General features: G+C 35.4%; 1 protein-coding gene across 1 annotated transcript; it reads right to left on the bottom strand.

The window, feature by feature from the left end:
- Positions 1 to 9677: 9677 nt before the first annotated feature.
- On the bottom strand, positions 9678 to 16120 carry LOC136843177 (uncharacterized). The gene is made up of 2 exons (XM_067111248.1): positions 15690 to 16120; positions 9678 to 11838 (listed from the first exon to the last, which is right to left on the bottom strand). Exons 1-2 carry the CDS (start codon positions 15879 to 15881, stop codon positions 10930 to 10932), a joined length of 1101 nt encoding a protein of 366 aa, XP_066967349.1. The 5' UTR covers positions 15882 to 16120; the 3' UTR covers positions 9678 to 10929.
- Between the last annotated feature and the right edge of the window lie 3070 nt (positions 16121 to 19190).

Genomic DNA, 19190 nt, shown 5'->3' with positions numbered 1-19190 from the left:
GCGACTTCCTTTTGTGTGTGTGCACATGCAAGTGGTAAGAGTTGTTCGTACTACTGCAGAACACCACCTCTGCCGTAAAACAAAAGACTAACACTGCCTATTTCTTTCAAGATTAGATTCCCTTTTAAGAAAGTATTGCGCATTGCCTCTTTCTTTTGCTTACCTGATCTTAGAATGATGATGATATTCATGTTTTAATCTGGCACGAAATAAAGTTAAAGAGACAATCGAGTTTCCTTAATGAATTCATTTCCGGTTCTGTTGTATGATCAGCTCACCCACTCCAGCTGCCAATGTTCATTCCTTTCAAATTTATGGGCGTTACCCACAGCTACAAAAAATCAGTTTGCTCAGGATTAAGCACTGAAAAGTATCTAAACTACTCCTCTTGCTTTCCGTTTTTACTATGCAGTCACAGTGACGGCCATTGTGTATGTATCATCAGTATCACCATACTTTGCTCTGCATTTCTCTCGTTAGCTTCACAGTTACAAATTAATCGAGAAGAAATGTTGATTATAGATTCATTTCTCTAGTGAATCTCCTGAAAGGCTTTGTTCTCTCATTTTATCCCAAACCCAGAACTAAACTTAGTCCTGGTAATCCCTCACTGGAGTTGATTTGTGGGGCTTTCTGAAAATCCAGCGTCTTCTTTATCACAAATGTGAAATAGGCATTACATTAAACATTGTTTTGAATTCTTTTGTCAGAGTTTTTCCACAGACACCAAAACGTTAGTAGCGGTGTTATTTCATTTGTCAAGCTTTATGTTAATTAACAAGATTTCAGGTTCTGTTGATGCCGAAATATGATTTCACTTCAGGGCGTGGCGTCCCTGACTACAAGAGTTGGGGTGGGGAAGGAAGAGACTCTTTAGCCTGACAGGCAACTCGTCTAAGAAAGGGACACTCCGAAATGAAACCAGTTCCCTTGCTTGACGGTACAATCGGGCATTTGAAAGTAAAAATTGCTTGGTGGGTTATCAGGAAAGCGCCTTCTTCTTTACCTAACCTTTTCCTTCTCCCTCTTAGCTTTTTGTAATTTCTAATCCCTCCTGACTGCCCTCCGACGGTTGTTGTGGCAAACCTGGCGGGTTTCTTTTTTTTGCCTTACAAGATGTCCCGGCTCCACCTTATCAACCAGATGCTTCCGGCCCTTTTTTTCTTATTGACATACTGTCAGCTTTATTCATCCTTACAATGAAATTTTGTAAATAACGCAAATACTGTTATTGTTGATTATATTGTTTGTTATTCCGTTGAATTTTACTATATTGCTGTTACTATGAGTCTATTTACTACTTTTGCTTAAGGTCAAATTTTCTTCATCCCATAACTCGAGTTTGATTTTTCATTTGAGATACTTGTAAGCAGCAACAAGTCAAAGGTGGAGTTTTTAATCACAGGGTTTGATGGCCTTGACGTTATTTCTCGTCGTAACATCCCCCATGTGCGAGGTATGGCTCGTATTTCTTGTAATAGATTAGACCTCATATTCACAGGTGTTCCGGCTATTGTCAAGTCTAAGGTCTGTGAATATATAGACACTTTCAATCAATGTGCCATTGAGATAGACATATCTGTCAATCAGTATATTCCTAATGCCACCATAGGAAAAATGGTCTGGCTAAAAACTGAAGCCAATTTGGATTGCATCATTGAAGCTCGTCAGCACTTAATATTTTGGATGCTATTATCAGATCCAGATCCCAAGAAGAAGTTAAATGAAATGCTGATGTCAATTTCAGTAAGGTATGTCTCTGGAAAGGTCGTGAAATTCAGGACGGATGACTAGCCATGGTTTGATGAGACATGTAGACGAGCTTACCATGACAAGCCAAATTCAACACATGGAAGCAATATCGCTTACATAAAAATTACACCTTTTTTATTTAGCCTCACTGCGCTGGGAACAGAATTACCGTGTAGCTGAGAGAAATTACAATAGTTCCTTAAAGAGGAAACGAAGGACTTAGCCTCATCTGTGGTGGACCAGATTGGCATCATATATTTTTGGGTCAGGCTCGTCTGCCATTCCACCACTACTAACAGATGATGGTGGATTGCTCACTTGCCCTAGGAGAAAGGCTAAACTGCTTCACTGAGCTTTTGAAACTAAGCAATCAGCTGAGGATGTCCCTCTTCCTGACACTCATCACCTGAACCTGTTCTCACAAAATTTGCATTTCGCCCTGGAGATGCTAAGAAAATTCTTAATAATCTTGTCAGCTGGGGTGGAAAAGATCCAGATGGTTTCTTCCCTTTGTTTTTTAAGAAGTTTCTTGTGTGTTGTCTCCCAAGATTAGTAGATTCTATAGAGTTTTAGGTCGATGTAGTATCTTTGCAGATGAGCGCAAGCTTAGTAATGTGGTACCTGTTCCAAAGAGTGGCACACCTGCAGATTTCAGTAACCACAGGCCAATTTCTATTCTCCCTGTGCTCTTCAAAGTTACAGGAAAAACATATTTCTAATCCACTATATAACTATGTGGAATGTAAAGGAGTGTTAGCTGATAGTCAATATGAATATAGGAACCAATTAGGTACCTGCTATACCCTTTTAGATTTGGCATGCCATTTGCCAGAGAACCATAATAAGGGTTTTGAGTGTAAAGTAATTCAAATAGTTTTAGTGCTGCTTTCGATTTAGAAAATCACAAGGCAGTGGGAGTGGGAGGATATGTGTTGAGATTACTTTAAGATTTCCTTACAGGTAGGCAGCAGCAAGCTGCTGTTGAAGGGATCGTCAGCATACCAAGACCTATTGTGTCTAGAGTTCCACAGGATAGTGCTCTTGGTCCGCTGTTATTTTTAGTGAATACAAGTGATATGGTTGTTGACGTTGAAAACAACATTGTTTAGTATGCCGATAATGCAACACTTTTGGATGTAGTAAAGTCTCCACTTATGAGAAATGAAGCTGCCCCTATTCTCAGTCATGACATGAGGAGGATTAGTGAATGGTATAGTCGGTGGCGTGTGAGGCTGAACTCCAATAACACAAAGGCACTGTTGATTAGCAGATATCAAGCAGATTTCCACCCCATCCTCCCCTTCAGATGGATGGGGCTCTGCTGAATGAGTCTGAAGCTTAAACTATTCTAGGTGTAACTTTTAACTCACTTCATACTTTTGAGAAACATCTAATGAAAGTTTCAGCAAATGCCACACGAAAGTTAGGTATTGTACATAAGGCCTCATATATTTATAAGTGATAAAATTCATGCAACCTGTTTTGGGTCATTTTTCTTTCCTTTACTGGAATGCTGTTCTCAGGTGTGGATGTCTGCTTCTGCCAAAGATTTATCTCTTTCGGATAGAGTGGTTCGTGGTGGTAGGTTTCTGTTTCTCATCGTTAGTAGTTATGAATTGGACCGTCGACATGATGGTCTCTTGTCTGGCATTATTTCATAAGTTGTGTTTTAACGAGGATCTTTCACATGCACAATTGATGCTTGATCCTCTTTTCCTGCCGAGAGCAACCAGATTTGCTGAACGGCAGCACCAATATCAAGTAAATGTGCCTCGCTGTCGGACTTCTCAGCTCTAGAGGTCCTTTATTCCTCCCTGAGGATATTGTACGATTTTAACTTCAAAAGTTCGAGCGAAGATGCAACGCATTACTACCCTAAAACAATTCTCCTTGCAATCTAATAATTAACTTACATTTTTATCTACTTATTTATCAGTTTGTTAATTTGTTTTGTTTTCTAATAACTGATCTCTTCTTTCTGTATTTCCTATTACCTTCTGTTACTTGTTTTAAATGAACACGATATTCTTTGGGAGCTTGAATTTCAAGTCAATGGCCCCAACGGGCGTGTTCCATCTGAACAGGGTTCATTTTCTGAATAATAATAATAATAATAATAATAATTTTAATTACCTACTATTGTCTTTAGTAACTGCCCATCTCCTTTGATTTAATATTCTATTTATAATTCTTTTCGCTTAAGCTTCATCTATACTTCTGCTGGTCATTTTGTTCAAAGCAGAGTGCTAAGAGCAGTTTTTCCCCTTACGCCAACTCTGCTCTGCTAACAGTATATAAGAGCTCTTTTTGAATCACTTAAATATTAATTTAAATTACTCCTTCTCTTTCCGGCTCTGTCATTCTCTTTTGCAAAAATTTATGCTTCATCTTTTATTAATGGTTATTGTGGAATTAATATCCGTTGTTATTGTTTTTTATCGACGCCAAACGAACAGGAAGTTTCTGCCTGTTTGCATGTAAGACGCAATCATATCTTCGGCCCACGCAACGAGATAACAGGTTGTACTATCTACATTCATGTTATCTGCGACGTAACACAATGTTGTATTCAGTCCCTGAAGCTATAACATCTCTGCTTCTGTTCTGACAGCGAGATACTTCCATGCGACATGAAGACATACAATTTCGCTTGACGACAATTATTGCAGCATGTGTCTTTTTAAAATTTTTTGAGCCATTAAAATTGTCGAAATAATTATAGAAGGAAATATAGGAGGCTCCAAACATAAAATGGTTTTGAAGAAGTTAAACGAATACAGTGATATAAAAGTGGAAGGGGTAAAACACCCACCCTCTAAAATTAAAGTCACACACTCCGAAAGGAATCAATATTATAATCATGACAATGAGACCAAAGACCGGGCAACATCAACTCTCATATTTATTAATATATAAAGGAAAAATCTACAAATTTTGGCCTTTAAATTGACCTGTAACATATTAGGTCAAAATAACCAACAACCCTAAAGGAACCGTCCTACGAAGATTCATCTAAAAGGCCGCTTTGGACAAATTGTTCGTTATTTTATCTATTTTTTTTTTTTTAGTGCTAATGGGTGTCCCGATGATGCCTTCATATTAGCAGATTTTTATCGTAGGAACTGTCGGTGAATATTTTCAAATGGACAACTTTTACAGGTCGCAGTTAGGCAAGCCTATACTAATCTACCAAAAAATAATTCTCATGTATGGGGATATTCAATAACAAAATCTGAAGATATATATATATATATATATATATATATATATATATATATATATATATATACGTATATATACACATATATATATTTATTGATATGTATATAACATGAATATATGTATATAAATATGGGTATCTGTATGTATATATATATATATATATATATATATATTTAATAATAGGACCTCATTTAAACCGGATGGCTTATTCAGGAAAAGTTACAAGCTTTCTAGGACTATCAGTCCTCATGTCTGGTATATTTACATATATACTGTATATATATATATATATATATATATATATATATATATATATATATATATATATATATATATATATATGTGTGTGTGTGTGTGTTTGTGTGTCTGTGTAGATATATATATATATATATATATATATATATATATATATATATATATATATATATATATATATATATATATATATACATATATAAATATATATATGTATGTATGTATATAGCAAACATTAAGCAACGAATATCGTTCAATATCGGATTCACTATACCTTGCAAATAACTTAGACCCAAAGAGAATTATAACTGATAAGTGCATCCTCGCTGGCCAGGATTTAGACTGTTTATGAACAGCGATAGACAGTGACTTGGAACAGCCAGTGATCAGCCACTGTCTATTATTGTCAGTAAACAAGGACATGGTTCGAATCCTGGCCACCGCAGAAGCACTTATCCATTATAATTCACTTTGGGTGTAACTTATTCCCAAGGTACAGTGAAATCTGAAATCTATATTAAACGATATCCCCAGCTAAATATTTGTGAATATAAGAAATTTACGCTTCTATAAATGACAAAAATTCATATGTACATATATTTGTGTGTGTGTTTCTTTGTTTGTGTGTGTATTTACGTGTATATTTATGTATATGTATATATATAGATATATATGTATATATATGTATATATATATATATATATATATATATATATATATATATATATATATATATATATATATATATATATATCAAGCCTCTTCCTTTAATAGAAGCTAGCTCCAGAGAACAGATAAAACAACTTTCATTGCTCCATAATACTCTAACCGCTGAATTGTGAATAAACGCCATATGCAGAAAATCACCAAAACATCAATCGCTTTCTATACCATACAGAGGACCCATGAGCATCACATGGATCACCCCCAAAAAACCACTGCGCATTCGTTTTAAAGTAACAGAACTTGATGCAAGCCCAGTATAATTGTTACGCCTGAAAAAACCTCAACAAAGCATCTGTGCCACTACTTACTACTCACTGGAGAACAGTGAGCAGTAGATGACTGCTTCTAAAATTGAAATCAAAACAGTGCAGTACGATTATATATGGTATATACGAATTCATGAACTTCCCGAAGAAATGAAAGATAAATTTTATACAGAATGGATAAAATATCCTAAACAGATGTGAGAACTGTTGTTTTTTATATGAATGACATGAACAAGGAAGGCCTGAAAAGACTGCTTTCAATAAACTTGCAATTCGGGTACTTTTTTCCAACACAGGGACGTCCACAAATCCACTTAGATGTCTTCAGAGGGAAGTCATGGAAACCAAATATATCAAACAGCCATCTGATGAATGTTGCGACATATAGGAGCAGATATCAGCAATGATCACCAACTTGTTAACAGAACACTGAAGTTGAAATTGAAATCAACCATAAAAACTTATTGCAGGGTGTGTGGCGTGTGGGTTTAATACAATAAGCTTCTTGAATATGAAAACCGAGAGACGTTTGCTAATGACTGTGTTAATGTATTTGCAGTTTCAGAATGTATATTTGAGGATGTGAAAACAGTGATGTCTGGATCAACATAAGAATTATATATAAATCTGAGGGAAAAGAAACACTAGGATTCGGGCAACAAGAACTGCTCATTTCATAATTGGTTTTGGCAAAACAGGCGGTTCATACTTTTTCTCCCCTTAATTCCTTGAACGGCTCATTTCATCATTGGTTTTGGCAGAATAGGAGGTTCATAACTCTTCGCATCTTAATTCCTAGAACGGCTCATTTCACAACTGGTTTTGGCAGAAAAAGGGGTTCATAATTCTTCTCCGCTTAATTCCTAGAACGGCTCATGTCATCTTTGGTTTTAGCACGGTAGGGGATTCAAAATAAAAATGTTTAAGCGTCATTCAGACAACCATTATGGATCAAAACATCCGATGGTGAATGAGCGTTGAATTTTTCCTACAACATAATGCGCAACGCGATAAGGCGTAAATCCCTTTGAACGTCGAAGATACTTCATGAAAGAAGAATGATTCACAGCAGTCACCAACTGTCGTGTGCAACGTTCCCACAGGGAAAACACCGGAAGTTTTCGATTCTGCTGAGGAAGGATTTCCGTTCCTGATAATTTCGGAGCCTAACACTCGACGACTGTGGTGTTTTTCTTCATGGTACCGTAACGTCATTTGTTACATCGTATAATAAAAGATACGCATACTTTTATATAGTTTTTAAAAATAAAAGTAGATATTTTGTGCATAATATAATGATATAATTTACTTACTCCTATAATCTTAAGAAGCTTTAAAAAAAAATGGTAATCATCGCCTTCTGAAATAGTTGTTCACACTTCGTGCGTTTATTTTTTATATATTTTACTTATTCATTATTTACAAATATAACTCTATAAACTTTGGACAATCGACGAATAGAACTGTTATCTGCACAAGAACACTGCTTTTTGCTTTGTTTCTTAACTTGCAATTTGTGCAGTGTGAGGGCGCGCTTTAACAGTTTACGTAGACATAACTTAGTTTTTCATAGTGTACATTTTAACATATTAAGATTTGAAAAAGCTACAAGCCACATGCACTCCATGGCTTTAATATTTCTGTTCTAATACTTAGATTATCAAATTGCTTTAATTTTCTTGTACATTCTGCTTATTAACGTGTATATTATTTCTGGCAATTTTCCTGCCGGTATCGCCATTTACAAGATACCGCCCGACCAACAAGCATATCTGATTTCAAAGCTGTCTGCATTTAACTTCATTTATTACTCGGTCCTTTTTCGTATCATTCTTGTCTCTTTCATCAGCACATCAAATCTTTCGAATTTTCTTGTCTTCTCGGCTTTACTTTTAATCATTTTCTATTCTTATCCCGTCGTGCGCAGAACATCTAATACTTTTTTTTTCGCTTTAGACGAATGTTGAGACCACTAAATGAGATGAACTTAGTGCCTCGATAATTCCTAGAAATTTATTGTCAGAGCATTGATTTTGTGTGTGTGTGTGTGTGTGTGGATTTCTTCCCTTGTTTTATGTAGTTATATTTCTGAGTGAGTGAATAGGACGGATACCCAGGGAAATCGAAGGTAAAGAAAAAAAGAAAGAAAGAAGCTCACAAAATGCAACAGATTTTTAGAATTCATGACATCAAAATACTAAGAGTATACGATCAATGAAAGCCTGATTTCGAACAGAAATATGTTAGTGATCTCTTATGAAGAAATTTTTCTTGATTCTTTTGAAGAGGGCATTCAGAAAAACCCAGTGCTCAGACATTTTCAAGCTTACATTTTCGGAGAACAACGAAGGAACACGACCTCTTGGTTTTTATTTCTACCTGCAGCAAGATTTAACGAGAAAAATGTACAGTACAAGTATCTTTTCTGTCGAATTCACTATACCTTGGAACAACTTACACCAAAAGGGGAATTATAATTGGTAAGTGATTCCTTGCCGGCCAGGATTCGACCCATGGCCTGGTTTAATGACAACGATGTACAGTGAGGACGGTCACCCGTCTGTCAAAAGAGATACAAGTCAATATAGACTCTTCTTACTTATACCTACCGAATTCAAAATCGGTTCGAACCCCGACCAGCTCAGAAGCACTTATCAATTATAATTTCCAGTGGGTGTAAGTCATTCTTAGGGTATGGTGAATCCAGTATTAAACGATATTTATGGTTTTATATCTGTGAACATCAAAAAAGGTCACACGTGTATAGATGCCAAAATGCATATATTATATATATATATATATATATATATATATATATATATATATATATATATATATATATATATATATATATGTATGTATATGTGTATGTATATATATATGTATATATATATATATATAAATATATTATATACATTTACATATATATATGTTATTAATATATTATATATACATATATATGTATATATAATTTACATATATATAGCTACATAGATAGACAACAACATGGTTCCTCTTAGAGAGGCTGTTTCTAAATAAGAAAGGGGATAGCGAAAATCCAACTCAACATTTTCAAATTTATTTCAGAAGTTTTAGGGCCTGACCCTGTTCTCAAGGTCACGGACAAAACACGAATATGTATACAAACAAAATATAATAACAAGATAAATAAAACTAGAGGAAATGTAACTCCCCAATGAAATACAATTATATATTAAGAAACTTGAGACAATGGACATGAAGATGTATAGTGAGACGCTAAGACTAACAACAAAATGGATGGTGAGACACTTATGCTAAGAAATTGACAATAAAATTATGACGTGAAGGACTCAGTCCAGGACAATGAGCACGAAAACTTATCGTGATGTAATCAGGCTAAGAAACCTGACATATAACAAAAATATATATAGAATAACAAAGAAGCAGGAAGCACCACTGCTGCAGTTACAGGTGTTTTTTTTTTTAAATAAAACTGAATTTATCAAGGATATAGGTTACTTAGACCTGAAGGATAACAGTTCCTGCGAAATTCAAGTTTAAGGAATCCATTTCCTCATGACATTTAAATAAACCTGAATTCAGACTAGAAGCAAATTGTGATGATGAGTCTTTTCTAAAATTTCCAAGGGAGGCAGTGGCGAACTCCCCTTGCGTCTGACAACGTCAGCATCGAAAAATACAAGTCTGACGTCCCCTTCAAGCTCCTTGGAAAAGCCAGTGTCATGATATGAAGGTTACCCTAAATAAAACAAAAGCTCGGCGACATTCACTTCGTAAACTAAAATTAGAATATAAAACAATAAATTCGAATAACTTCTTATAATAGCTCTTACTGAATCCATGCGCTATGCTATTGTCATTAATAAACGGGTTATTAGGAACTATGTCTATTGTTTCACAGAGTAAAGGACCGTTTTGTAATTAATAATTGGTCATCGAAGCTAGCCATAAAAAATTTAGTCTTCTCGTAGAACTATGTGAACGAAACAGGCAACTGTAAACAATATACTGCTTTGTAGTAAACACTCTCGAAACAGACAATACTTGGTCATACAATAACGCTGAGAATTATGAGCAGCCAAACTAGGTCTGTATAGAAAACCAATTTTATGAGCTTTTGGGTTTTGATAAAGAACACTAAGAGATAAGCCAGAACTATCGAAAGAGTGGTAGGTGATGATGACATTGTCGACTTTAAGATGCTTAAAACATCCTCTGATCTTTAAATTAGGTTTTGTCAGAAAGAGTGAAATTCCTCTTGGTTATAAAATTATACTGATTCATCAATACACAACTTTCCAACTGTCAAGTCTGGAGGCAAAGTTTATTCTAGGATGGTATCATGTGTATTTTAAAATCAACTTTCGTAAAAGTCGGAAAACATGAAGGAACTATACATTTAGAATAAGCGCTAAGCGCTATGAGTAACAAGTATATATATATATATATATATATATATATATATATATATATATATATATATATATATATATATATATATATATATATTATTTATATATATAGATAGATAAATAGATACACAGATAAGTAGATAGCTGTAGATAGACAGAGAGATAGATAGATAGATGTATATTCTTGCGTGTAGTTGTGTGTGTGTATTACTATAGCATTAATAGCACTAATCCAAGTAACTACACAGTTGTATACCGAATTGAAGAAACACAAGTAAGTAGTGAGATCAGGTTCACAAAGGGATGCTAAATGTAAATGCTAAAATGAACGTAACAATCACTAGCTGGCTTAAACTCTTGTTACCTGGCGATCTACTAACTACTGGGGAGCATTTTCCTAGGGCCTCAGTCAACGTGGTATCTTCACAAATGAAATTGAGTCGTTTCTGCAAAAAGCCCTCCGGGTTTTCTCGGATCCATATTAAGTCCTCACAAGTACACTTTATTCTGTTATTTTCTGCACTGACTGAAACATCTGCAAACGTTGCATTTATGTCAAATACTCCTGTTGGTAAAGAACCAAACTGATTGTGTCTTATTGCCATTTCTGGTGCAGATCCTGTCATTTTGATGCCAGCAAAGGCATACGGCTTCATCAGAATACTACTTCGTATAATCTGAAGGTTATTCACGTTTCCTAAAAGCCACTTGGCCTCCAGGCCACCATTACGAGCCTCCAATGTGTCAATAATCACTTCGGTCTCTGTTTCACCCACATTTATTGATTCTGATTGAGCTCTCTCCGTTAAGAGCACTTTCCTCAAGTGCAGCTCAGTAAATGGACCATTGACTGCAAATTTCGGGAGTCCTCTGATTATTGCATTGGAGAACACAAGCCTTTCCTTTACTGCATTCCCAACAGGCCGTTGAAGTCTGACAGAATTCTCTTCCAGGGTGAGACCAGATCCCAGTATGTCCTCAAAAGTCAAAGTAAAATTTTCTCTATGAAACAGAGACAAGTTAATAGTGTTAGTCTCTAGTCTGAGATTGGCAATGGAACGGAATGTGACCGACTCTAAGTAAATGAAATGGTTTAATGAGTCAGTCTTAACTAGCACAGTAGACTGATTGCAGTCGCTAACATGGAATCCTGTCACCGAGGAAGCAAGAGTCTTGGTGTCAGCCTCTGATAGCGTTAAAGTCTGAAAAAGAAAAAAATAAAGTAAGTCAAGTACATCAGTTGTCTTTATTAATAAATTACAATATTTTTTACCAATAATTCAGCTTAGGTACCGTGCAATGTAACAGTTTGCTATTCCTATGCTGCATTGTACATGTACAGCCATGCTCAAATGTCATGCAACATAATTCTTTTTGTATCGTCTAAAAGCTAGCATTATTTTCCTATGTATTAAACGATATGATATCTTTCATTCCCAGGTATCATTCGTAATTTACGTGAAATGAATTTAATATACTTGCACTTTTTTTTCTTTGTTTAGCTCCAAGCAGCGTGTGACAAGGTTGGCAGTACTGCCAAGCCAACTCACAAAACTTGCTATAAGAAGTGGTCATCGTAACTACCTCTACAGCATATAACAATAGACCTAATAGGCTCAACAGTCATAACAAAATTTTTGAAACAGAAATATGAATTATAGATAACTTTCTTAGAAATTTGAAGTCTTAAACTATGTTCAAACTGCCCATATGTTGCACTAATGATGTATAGGCCTAATAAAAAGAAATCTAAGGCTTCTGGTATGCAATCTAATTTACTAAATGATTTATTTTTAGAGAATACCTGTTCTTTGAATAATATAAAATGATGATCTTTAAATTATATCCAAAAGATAGTTATTGATTTAAGGTTATTAATATTAACATCAAGGCATATGCAGTAGATTTTTTTTAAACTAACAAAGAATTTTATTGTATTAAAAGTCCTTGTGCTTGATTTTGGTATATAACTGATTCATAAGGATACCTGAAGTACAAGAATATGTAGATACTTTGATGTGCTTTCCCGCCACAAACTGTTAGTATAGAGATATGAATGTTAAGAATAAATTGAATTTAGCGAGCAAAGAAAACCTACATACCTAGGCCTAGGAACAAATCCATGGCATTATCCAAAGTGTAACTATAAAGCGAATGTTTGCTAGTAAACTATTATTCTTTAAGTAATTAAGAAATATAACACAAATAATTTTATCTTTTATGAAAATACAAATCTTCCTGTAATAAATATAGAATAAAAATTGTCAAGATCATTTCATTTTCTTCGCACATTGTAGACCTATGTTCCAGGTGGTTCATGTTGCCACCACTCAAATGGTTGCGTCTCACAAGCAATGCCCACTTTTGAAATCATAGATGTGTTTTAGCTACAGCAACACTTTCACATTATTTTTTTTTTCTCTGCTTCAAGGGGTAAAAGTAATCAAATAGGACTATTCAGAATTGTTATGAATTTTTTCCTGTTTTTTTTATTATTTTAACATTTGAACTCAAGCGCTGAGTGAACAAAAGTTTTGGAAATGTTTCGTCATTGTTTTTCCTGAATTTGGCTACACGTAATATTTCTTACAGTTTTGATATATATATAGCAGATATCACTCTTATGAATCATATTATGCCCTTATTTTATGAAATAATCGTGTTTTTGCATCGAAATAAAAGATAAATATGCAGCATGTTAGGTGTCAGTTAGTGAATTTTGAACGAAATCCTATGCAGTCACGTTGCATCACTTCTAAGCTTAGCTGTACTTGAATCCCAATAGGGAGCAAACTACACTGAAAAACCAATTAATATTTTTCAAAATATTAAATAACAGGTAATGTATAAATAAAAGTAAACGACATAAGCAGAAAAAAATTTAATTTTTTTCTTGAGCGTAGATACAATGTTACAAGGTACCCAGCAGTACAAAAAAAAAAAAAAAGATAAACATCAAGAGGCATTCACAACTGAATTCGAAACAGATTTCCAGCATAAGAAAGTATATCTGAGTAGATACAGAAAATCAGTAAGGAATGAGTTAATATCAATAATGCATATTCTGCGGGAAAGAAGGAAGTACTGGGACATAGGGTAACAGGACAGAAACCTTGGATTTCGGATGAGACCTGGGATACACTGAAGAGTAGACAAAAGAAAGGTAATTGTAGAAAAATGTCAGGGACGCCATAGGGAATGCAAATAAGAACATGCTAAGAACTGAAGTCTAGACAGTAGTCTAACGTAGCACAAGATGACAATGAGAGAGAATTTGGAAAAATGGATGAAATAGCATATATTCAGGGAATGCATTGGTATTAAGATAGCATACAGAACTACTATTGAAATATCCATGAATAAAAAGATATAAAGTAATATACCTGTCGAAAGGAGGAATGGATAAATTATATCGAAAGAAATAATGCTGTCCAAATATTAGAGTAAGAAGTTTATACAATAATTCCACGGATATGCCACAGATTGAAGACCTGAATATGCTAATGAATGCATTCGTGGTTTTTGAGTAGAATTACTTGTAAAGAAACTTGACTGCAGAGGTGATTTTAGATGAAATGAAATGGTGCCTCTTATAGGCCTACTGACCAACCCGTTATTATTGTTATTCAGTTGATGAAACCTATTCATTTGGAACAAGCCCACAGAGGCCACTGACTCGAAATTCAAGCTACCAAAGAATATGGTGTTCATTAGGAAGAAGTAAGAGGTAAGAGGAAATAAAGGAATGAGGAAATGAAGTCTGATCATTGGGAATTGCAAATCATAGCTAAGGTACCAAATAAAGGTGACCTGACTGAATGTAGCAACTAAAGAGGCACTGTCGTTACACCGTCGGTTATGATGAATGTATAGTATATGGTAACTGCCAATAGGCTGGAGAGAGGAAGCGATGAAATGCGAAGAGAAGGTCCAGATGGTTTTAAAAAAAGCTGCAGTTGAAGAAAATCAAATATGTCTGTGAAGAAGTGTTGTTTCAGCAATGTCTGGAATGTAAAATCTCCTGGTGGCCCATGTAAATTATACAAAAGACATTTGACAGTGTCCACAGACCTATATTATGGAGGGTCGTGTGTCTCTAGAGTATTTGTTTTAAACAGAAATTATCACTGTAGGAAGCAAATACAAAGTTAAAGTTGATGGAATCTTGTCAAGTGAATTAGCAGGAAACAGTAGGTTGCGTCACCCTCCCTTTTTACTCTTCTCCTCGATTTGATTTGACAATGAAAAAGTGGTTGGAGATAGAAGAGAAGGTTTAGAAACTGGAAAAAACTTAGAATGTGTAAATGATGCTATTTGAATCAGCCAAACGACATGAGATTTACAAAGGTTACTTACTTAATATATCTAAACAAATGCGAGTTCATATAAATCTAAAAAAAAAAAAAACAGAAATAATGAGAACAGATAATGTACAAAGGGGTGAAACAGCTCTAGAGGGACTAAGGATAAATACGAAACATCAAGTGGTTGACGTCAGTTTCAGCACTTGGTAAGACCCAAGGAGTATACTATACTCTCTAGACCTTGGTAAGACCTATACCAGAGCGAATAGACGCGTACCTTGAACAGTTTACACCTTTTTATAATGAGTGTTTTTCTGGTTTTATTCTTTTAATCTGGAGGAAAAGGTTTTATGCTTTAGTTTTTTTTATGCAGCTTCAGAAGATATACGGCAAAGAAGTCAAGTGGGCCATTCATGAGAGAGAGAAGCAATAAAGGAGCCGTCAAATAGTCTTCTGTTGTCATACAATATCAATATCAGGAGGAGAGCGAAGAATGTTTAGATAATAGATAAATATTAAGTTGATGGTATGAATCAGTAAAGAAACTAATAACAGGATATGAAGTGATGAATTTCACAAAAGTCCTTAAATAACAAGATTACAAAAACATGAAGTGCAACGAAACTAGAAATTCGAATTACCTACAATGCAATGAAATGTATTATCTAGAGCCTACGGACATGTTAAGGCGTTCATCTGACTTTTAACATGAATGAGAGAAGGAAATACTAAAGTTCAATACGACTAACCTCGCTTGCTTTGCAAGAACAGAAGACTTGGAAAGTTCCCGTGTAGTGGGGATCAATTCTGCACCTGCCTTGAAGAAACGTGTTTGTCAGAGGATCGACCCCTTGACCGCCTACGAAACCAGGTATAAAGCAGGCAATGGAAAGCAGGGTTATCACTGTAATATTCCCTTTATTTCGAGTTTGAGCACTCATCTCAGAGAGGGAAAATGTATACAGTATGTAAATCAAAGATAGCTTCCTGCTCTTTTCTTCAAGATTTATCCACCAAATCTTACTTCTTCAGAAAATATTATCTGATATTCTGGAAAAGTTTAATTTCTGTTATCACTTTTACTAGTCGTTCACTATGAAGGCAGAATCTCCGTTAACAGTTCTCGAGTAAGCTTAGATTAAGATAATCTTGTTTGCACCAGCAGATCAGGCCACTGACTGCCTTAAAAAGCCGTGGTCACTGTAGGACGTTTGGCACGTGACGCAGAACCTCAGGCTTGGCCACTCAAGTTCTTTTATCGCCCAAAGTGAGGTTTCCGGTGACGTATTACATATTCACGAGGGATATTAGGATACTTGTCATTTCTTCTGGTTTGTTTCTCTGACTCTACTGTTTTTTTATTTTTCTACAAATATATATTTAAATTTATTAGGGCTGTACGCGTTGCTTCCTGTATGTTATTGACTTCTTAATGTTCAGGTCAGTGGTATAAATCATATGGAGGATTCCTTTATTTTTGGTCCTCATCTTAACGCATTGACCTGTAGTTCACAAAAGGAAGGGGAAAAAGGAAATGAGATATTGCACACAGAATAGAAGAGGGAAAAGCACACCCGGAAATTATTCACTTGAAATGACACTCGAAAAGTTTCTTAGTAGTGAATTAAGGATTTCCTGTTTTTAGGTTTATAGAACCGGAATGTGAAATAACTCCCCAAAGCTGATTGTCGAATTACAGATGATTTACATTGCCATCATGAAACATGTAAAGAATATTGATTGATTAATTGATTGATTTAGGAAATTAGGGTTGTCCACCCGAATTCTGCGACGCTTACGGCCATTCGGTGCTTAAGACACTGAAAGGAGGGAATTGAGGTGACTGGAAAGCAAAATACAGAGATCCAGGAAATAAAGATGAAATTCCAGGATCTAAAGGTGGAACTGGAGAAACTCCCACAGCTGCAGTAAGAAATAACAGTAAGAGCGGTTGGACAGCAAGAATGAAGGAATGATGCAAGACTGAAGGTAAAGTAAAAGGCTAAAAAGTGGGTGCAGTTAGATGCCGAAGGGACTCTGCACACACACACACTTAGCAATGCTTATAGTACACCAATATCCAAAGAATATTCTTCGGTTATTGTAGTGCCCTACGTGAGGCGCAGAGAGGGCGCTAACCTCCCAACGGGGAATGTTAGGGGAGAAATGGCAAACATTGTAGATGATGCTAATCATTAGTTGCACATGCTTGACTCCACTTACAGGCACCAACTCCTAAACCTCCTAAGTAAAGATACATGCCGACCAGTATGTCATGTAACTGTACAAACCCTTCGTAAGAGAAAGAGCAGAGACAACATCCTTTTGATTCCAAAATAAACAGAAGTGGACAAGGTGCCAAAAGAAAAGAGGGACACAGAATGCAAAAGGTAATAACGGCCATGGAAGAGACTTGCTATAAACAACGGATGGTGCCAGGTTTGGTTTGCAATAGATCCTTGGTCAACTTTTTGTCGTTCAATCACCGAGAAATTGTTGACCTGAGGGATGTGATGATTAATCAACTCCCTATTTTGATATCTTATTTTACCCATAACCAGGTAAAACTCTGCATCGTCCGCAAGCGGAGTTCGGAGGCAGTCTTTTAATTTATGCCTCATACTCCTACGGTTTATAAAAGGGAAATAGTTTTAACCTAACCATTTCAGTGTATCGTCTGTAATACCTAGCCATTTTCAGTCTTCTATCATAACCTCTTGTAAAACTCATTTAGGATTATATGACAAGCAACCAAGAAATGTATACAAATATGGTTTCCGGAGCTACATCACCCTAGTACAAGTTAACGTAGGGAGTCCAGGCCAGGTGAAGCCCCTCAGCCATAGCCTATACAGCGTGGCACTCAAGGCTATGTTAGTACCCCTGTATTTCAATCATTTTCGTGCGTTTCCTTCTTTTACTTGAAATATGAGGGAACCTCATAATGCCCAAGATTTAGCTTGACATCGTAGTTGCTTCCTCAGGACAACAACAGACGGGGATTTTGGTCAAGGTTAAAAATACCAAGATTGTTTCATGGGTAAATCATCGATAACTGATAACCATCTAAAAAGGCGTCTTCTCTGTATGGAATGCATTTCCCGAGATATCATGATCTGGCTATGTGTTAAGTCTGTGTGCTAAGTCTAAGTGCTAAGTCTAAAGAAAATAGTACTAGTAGGCTAGGTAAGTTGGATTAAGGCTGCTTACATGCCCAATCAACGGTCTTCAGCCCCTTTCTGTTGATACTTAACATCTATGGGTCTCCAAACACCAAGGAATTAAATATGAGATTTTGACTACGTCATGACAGTCTTACCTTCATTGGCTCCCAAAAAGTACCACTCCCAAACGTGGTGGCAGCGAACGAGTTACCACGCACGCTCGCAACTCATTAACAGTATATGTAATTAATGCTATAGCACTGAGTGCCGTTAATTCCAAGTAGAATCAAACTTCATCGCAATTTTCATTTTTCTTGAAGGATTAGTTTCCAGCTCATACCATTTGTGAAGTGTCATCTATTATACTGGCATTTCAAACAAAAACCATTCTTCCAAGCTAAACAGTGATTACCTGAAGACACTTCACCCTTCCATCAACACACATGAGAAATTATCCTGCGTTAGCTTTTTAATAATAGTTGCTAATGTTCCATATTTCGACTACATTTTAAGAATTATTGATTAAATATTTGCTGCCATTATCTGACCAACTCCTAAAGAGAAAGGTATTAAATTCTTAATATTTGTTAACACTAGTTGCATTCATTTACTTGAAAATTAGTATGCTGTACTTTCGTATACAAAATACGTAATCATTCTTTCTAATGACAAGAATTAACATTTGTTTCATTTAAACTTATACACGACAGGTTATTTCATCAATAGTTTAAAAGGTCGGCACAGATTCTTTCACAAAAAGAAATTTTACCATAAGCTTTCAGCCTATTAAATATATAACTCATCAAAATTTTAAGTTTTCTCTTAATACATAAAAGTAAACCATAGTACTTTCAGGTAGCAAGTAAAACAATTTACTAATTCCTTGAATTATATATGACCTAATGATCCATATGGTTTGACTTCTGGGTTTCATGAGTTGAAATAATTCACTTATGGAATATTTTGAAACCCGGGGAATTTCATAATTACTTATCCCTAGAAACTAAACTGCTTAAATTTTTAGACAATCCGGAATTCATGGCAAGAAAACTAGTCTGCAATTGCTGTTATTGAAAATAAGAACTA

This window comes from Macrobrachium rosenbergii, chromosome 11 (assembly GCF_040412425.1).
Source record: "Macrobrachium rosenbergii isolate ZJJX-2024 chromosome 11, ASM4041242v1, whole genome shotgun sequence".
NCBI lineage: Eukaryota > Metazoa > Arthropoda > Malacostraca > Decapoda > Palaemonidae > Macrobrachium > Macrobrachium rosenbergii.
This window is presented reverse-complemented; position numbering and strand designations above follow the sequence as displayed.

Excerpts from the sequence above, each read along its gene's own strand:
- LOC136843177 (XM_067111248.1), bottom strand. The coding sequence starts at position 15,881 with ATGAGTGCTCAAACTCGAAATAAAGGGAATATTACAGTGATAACCCTG. Across the intron at positions 11,839-15,689 it reads GTTCTTGCAAAGCAAGCGAG|ACTTTAACGCTATCAGAGGC; the intron begins GTTAGTCGTATT and ends TTTCTTTTTCAG.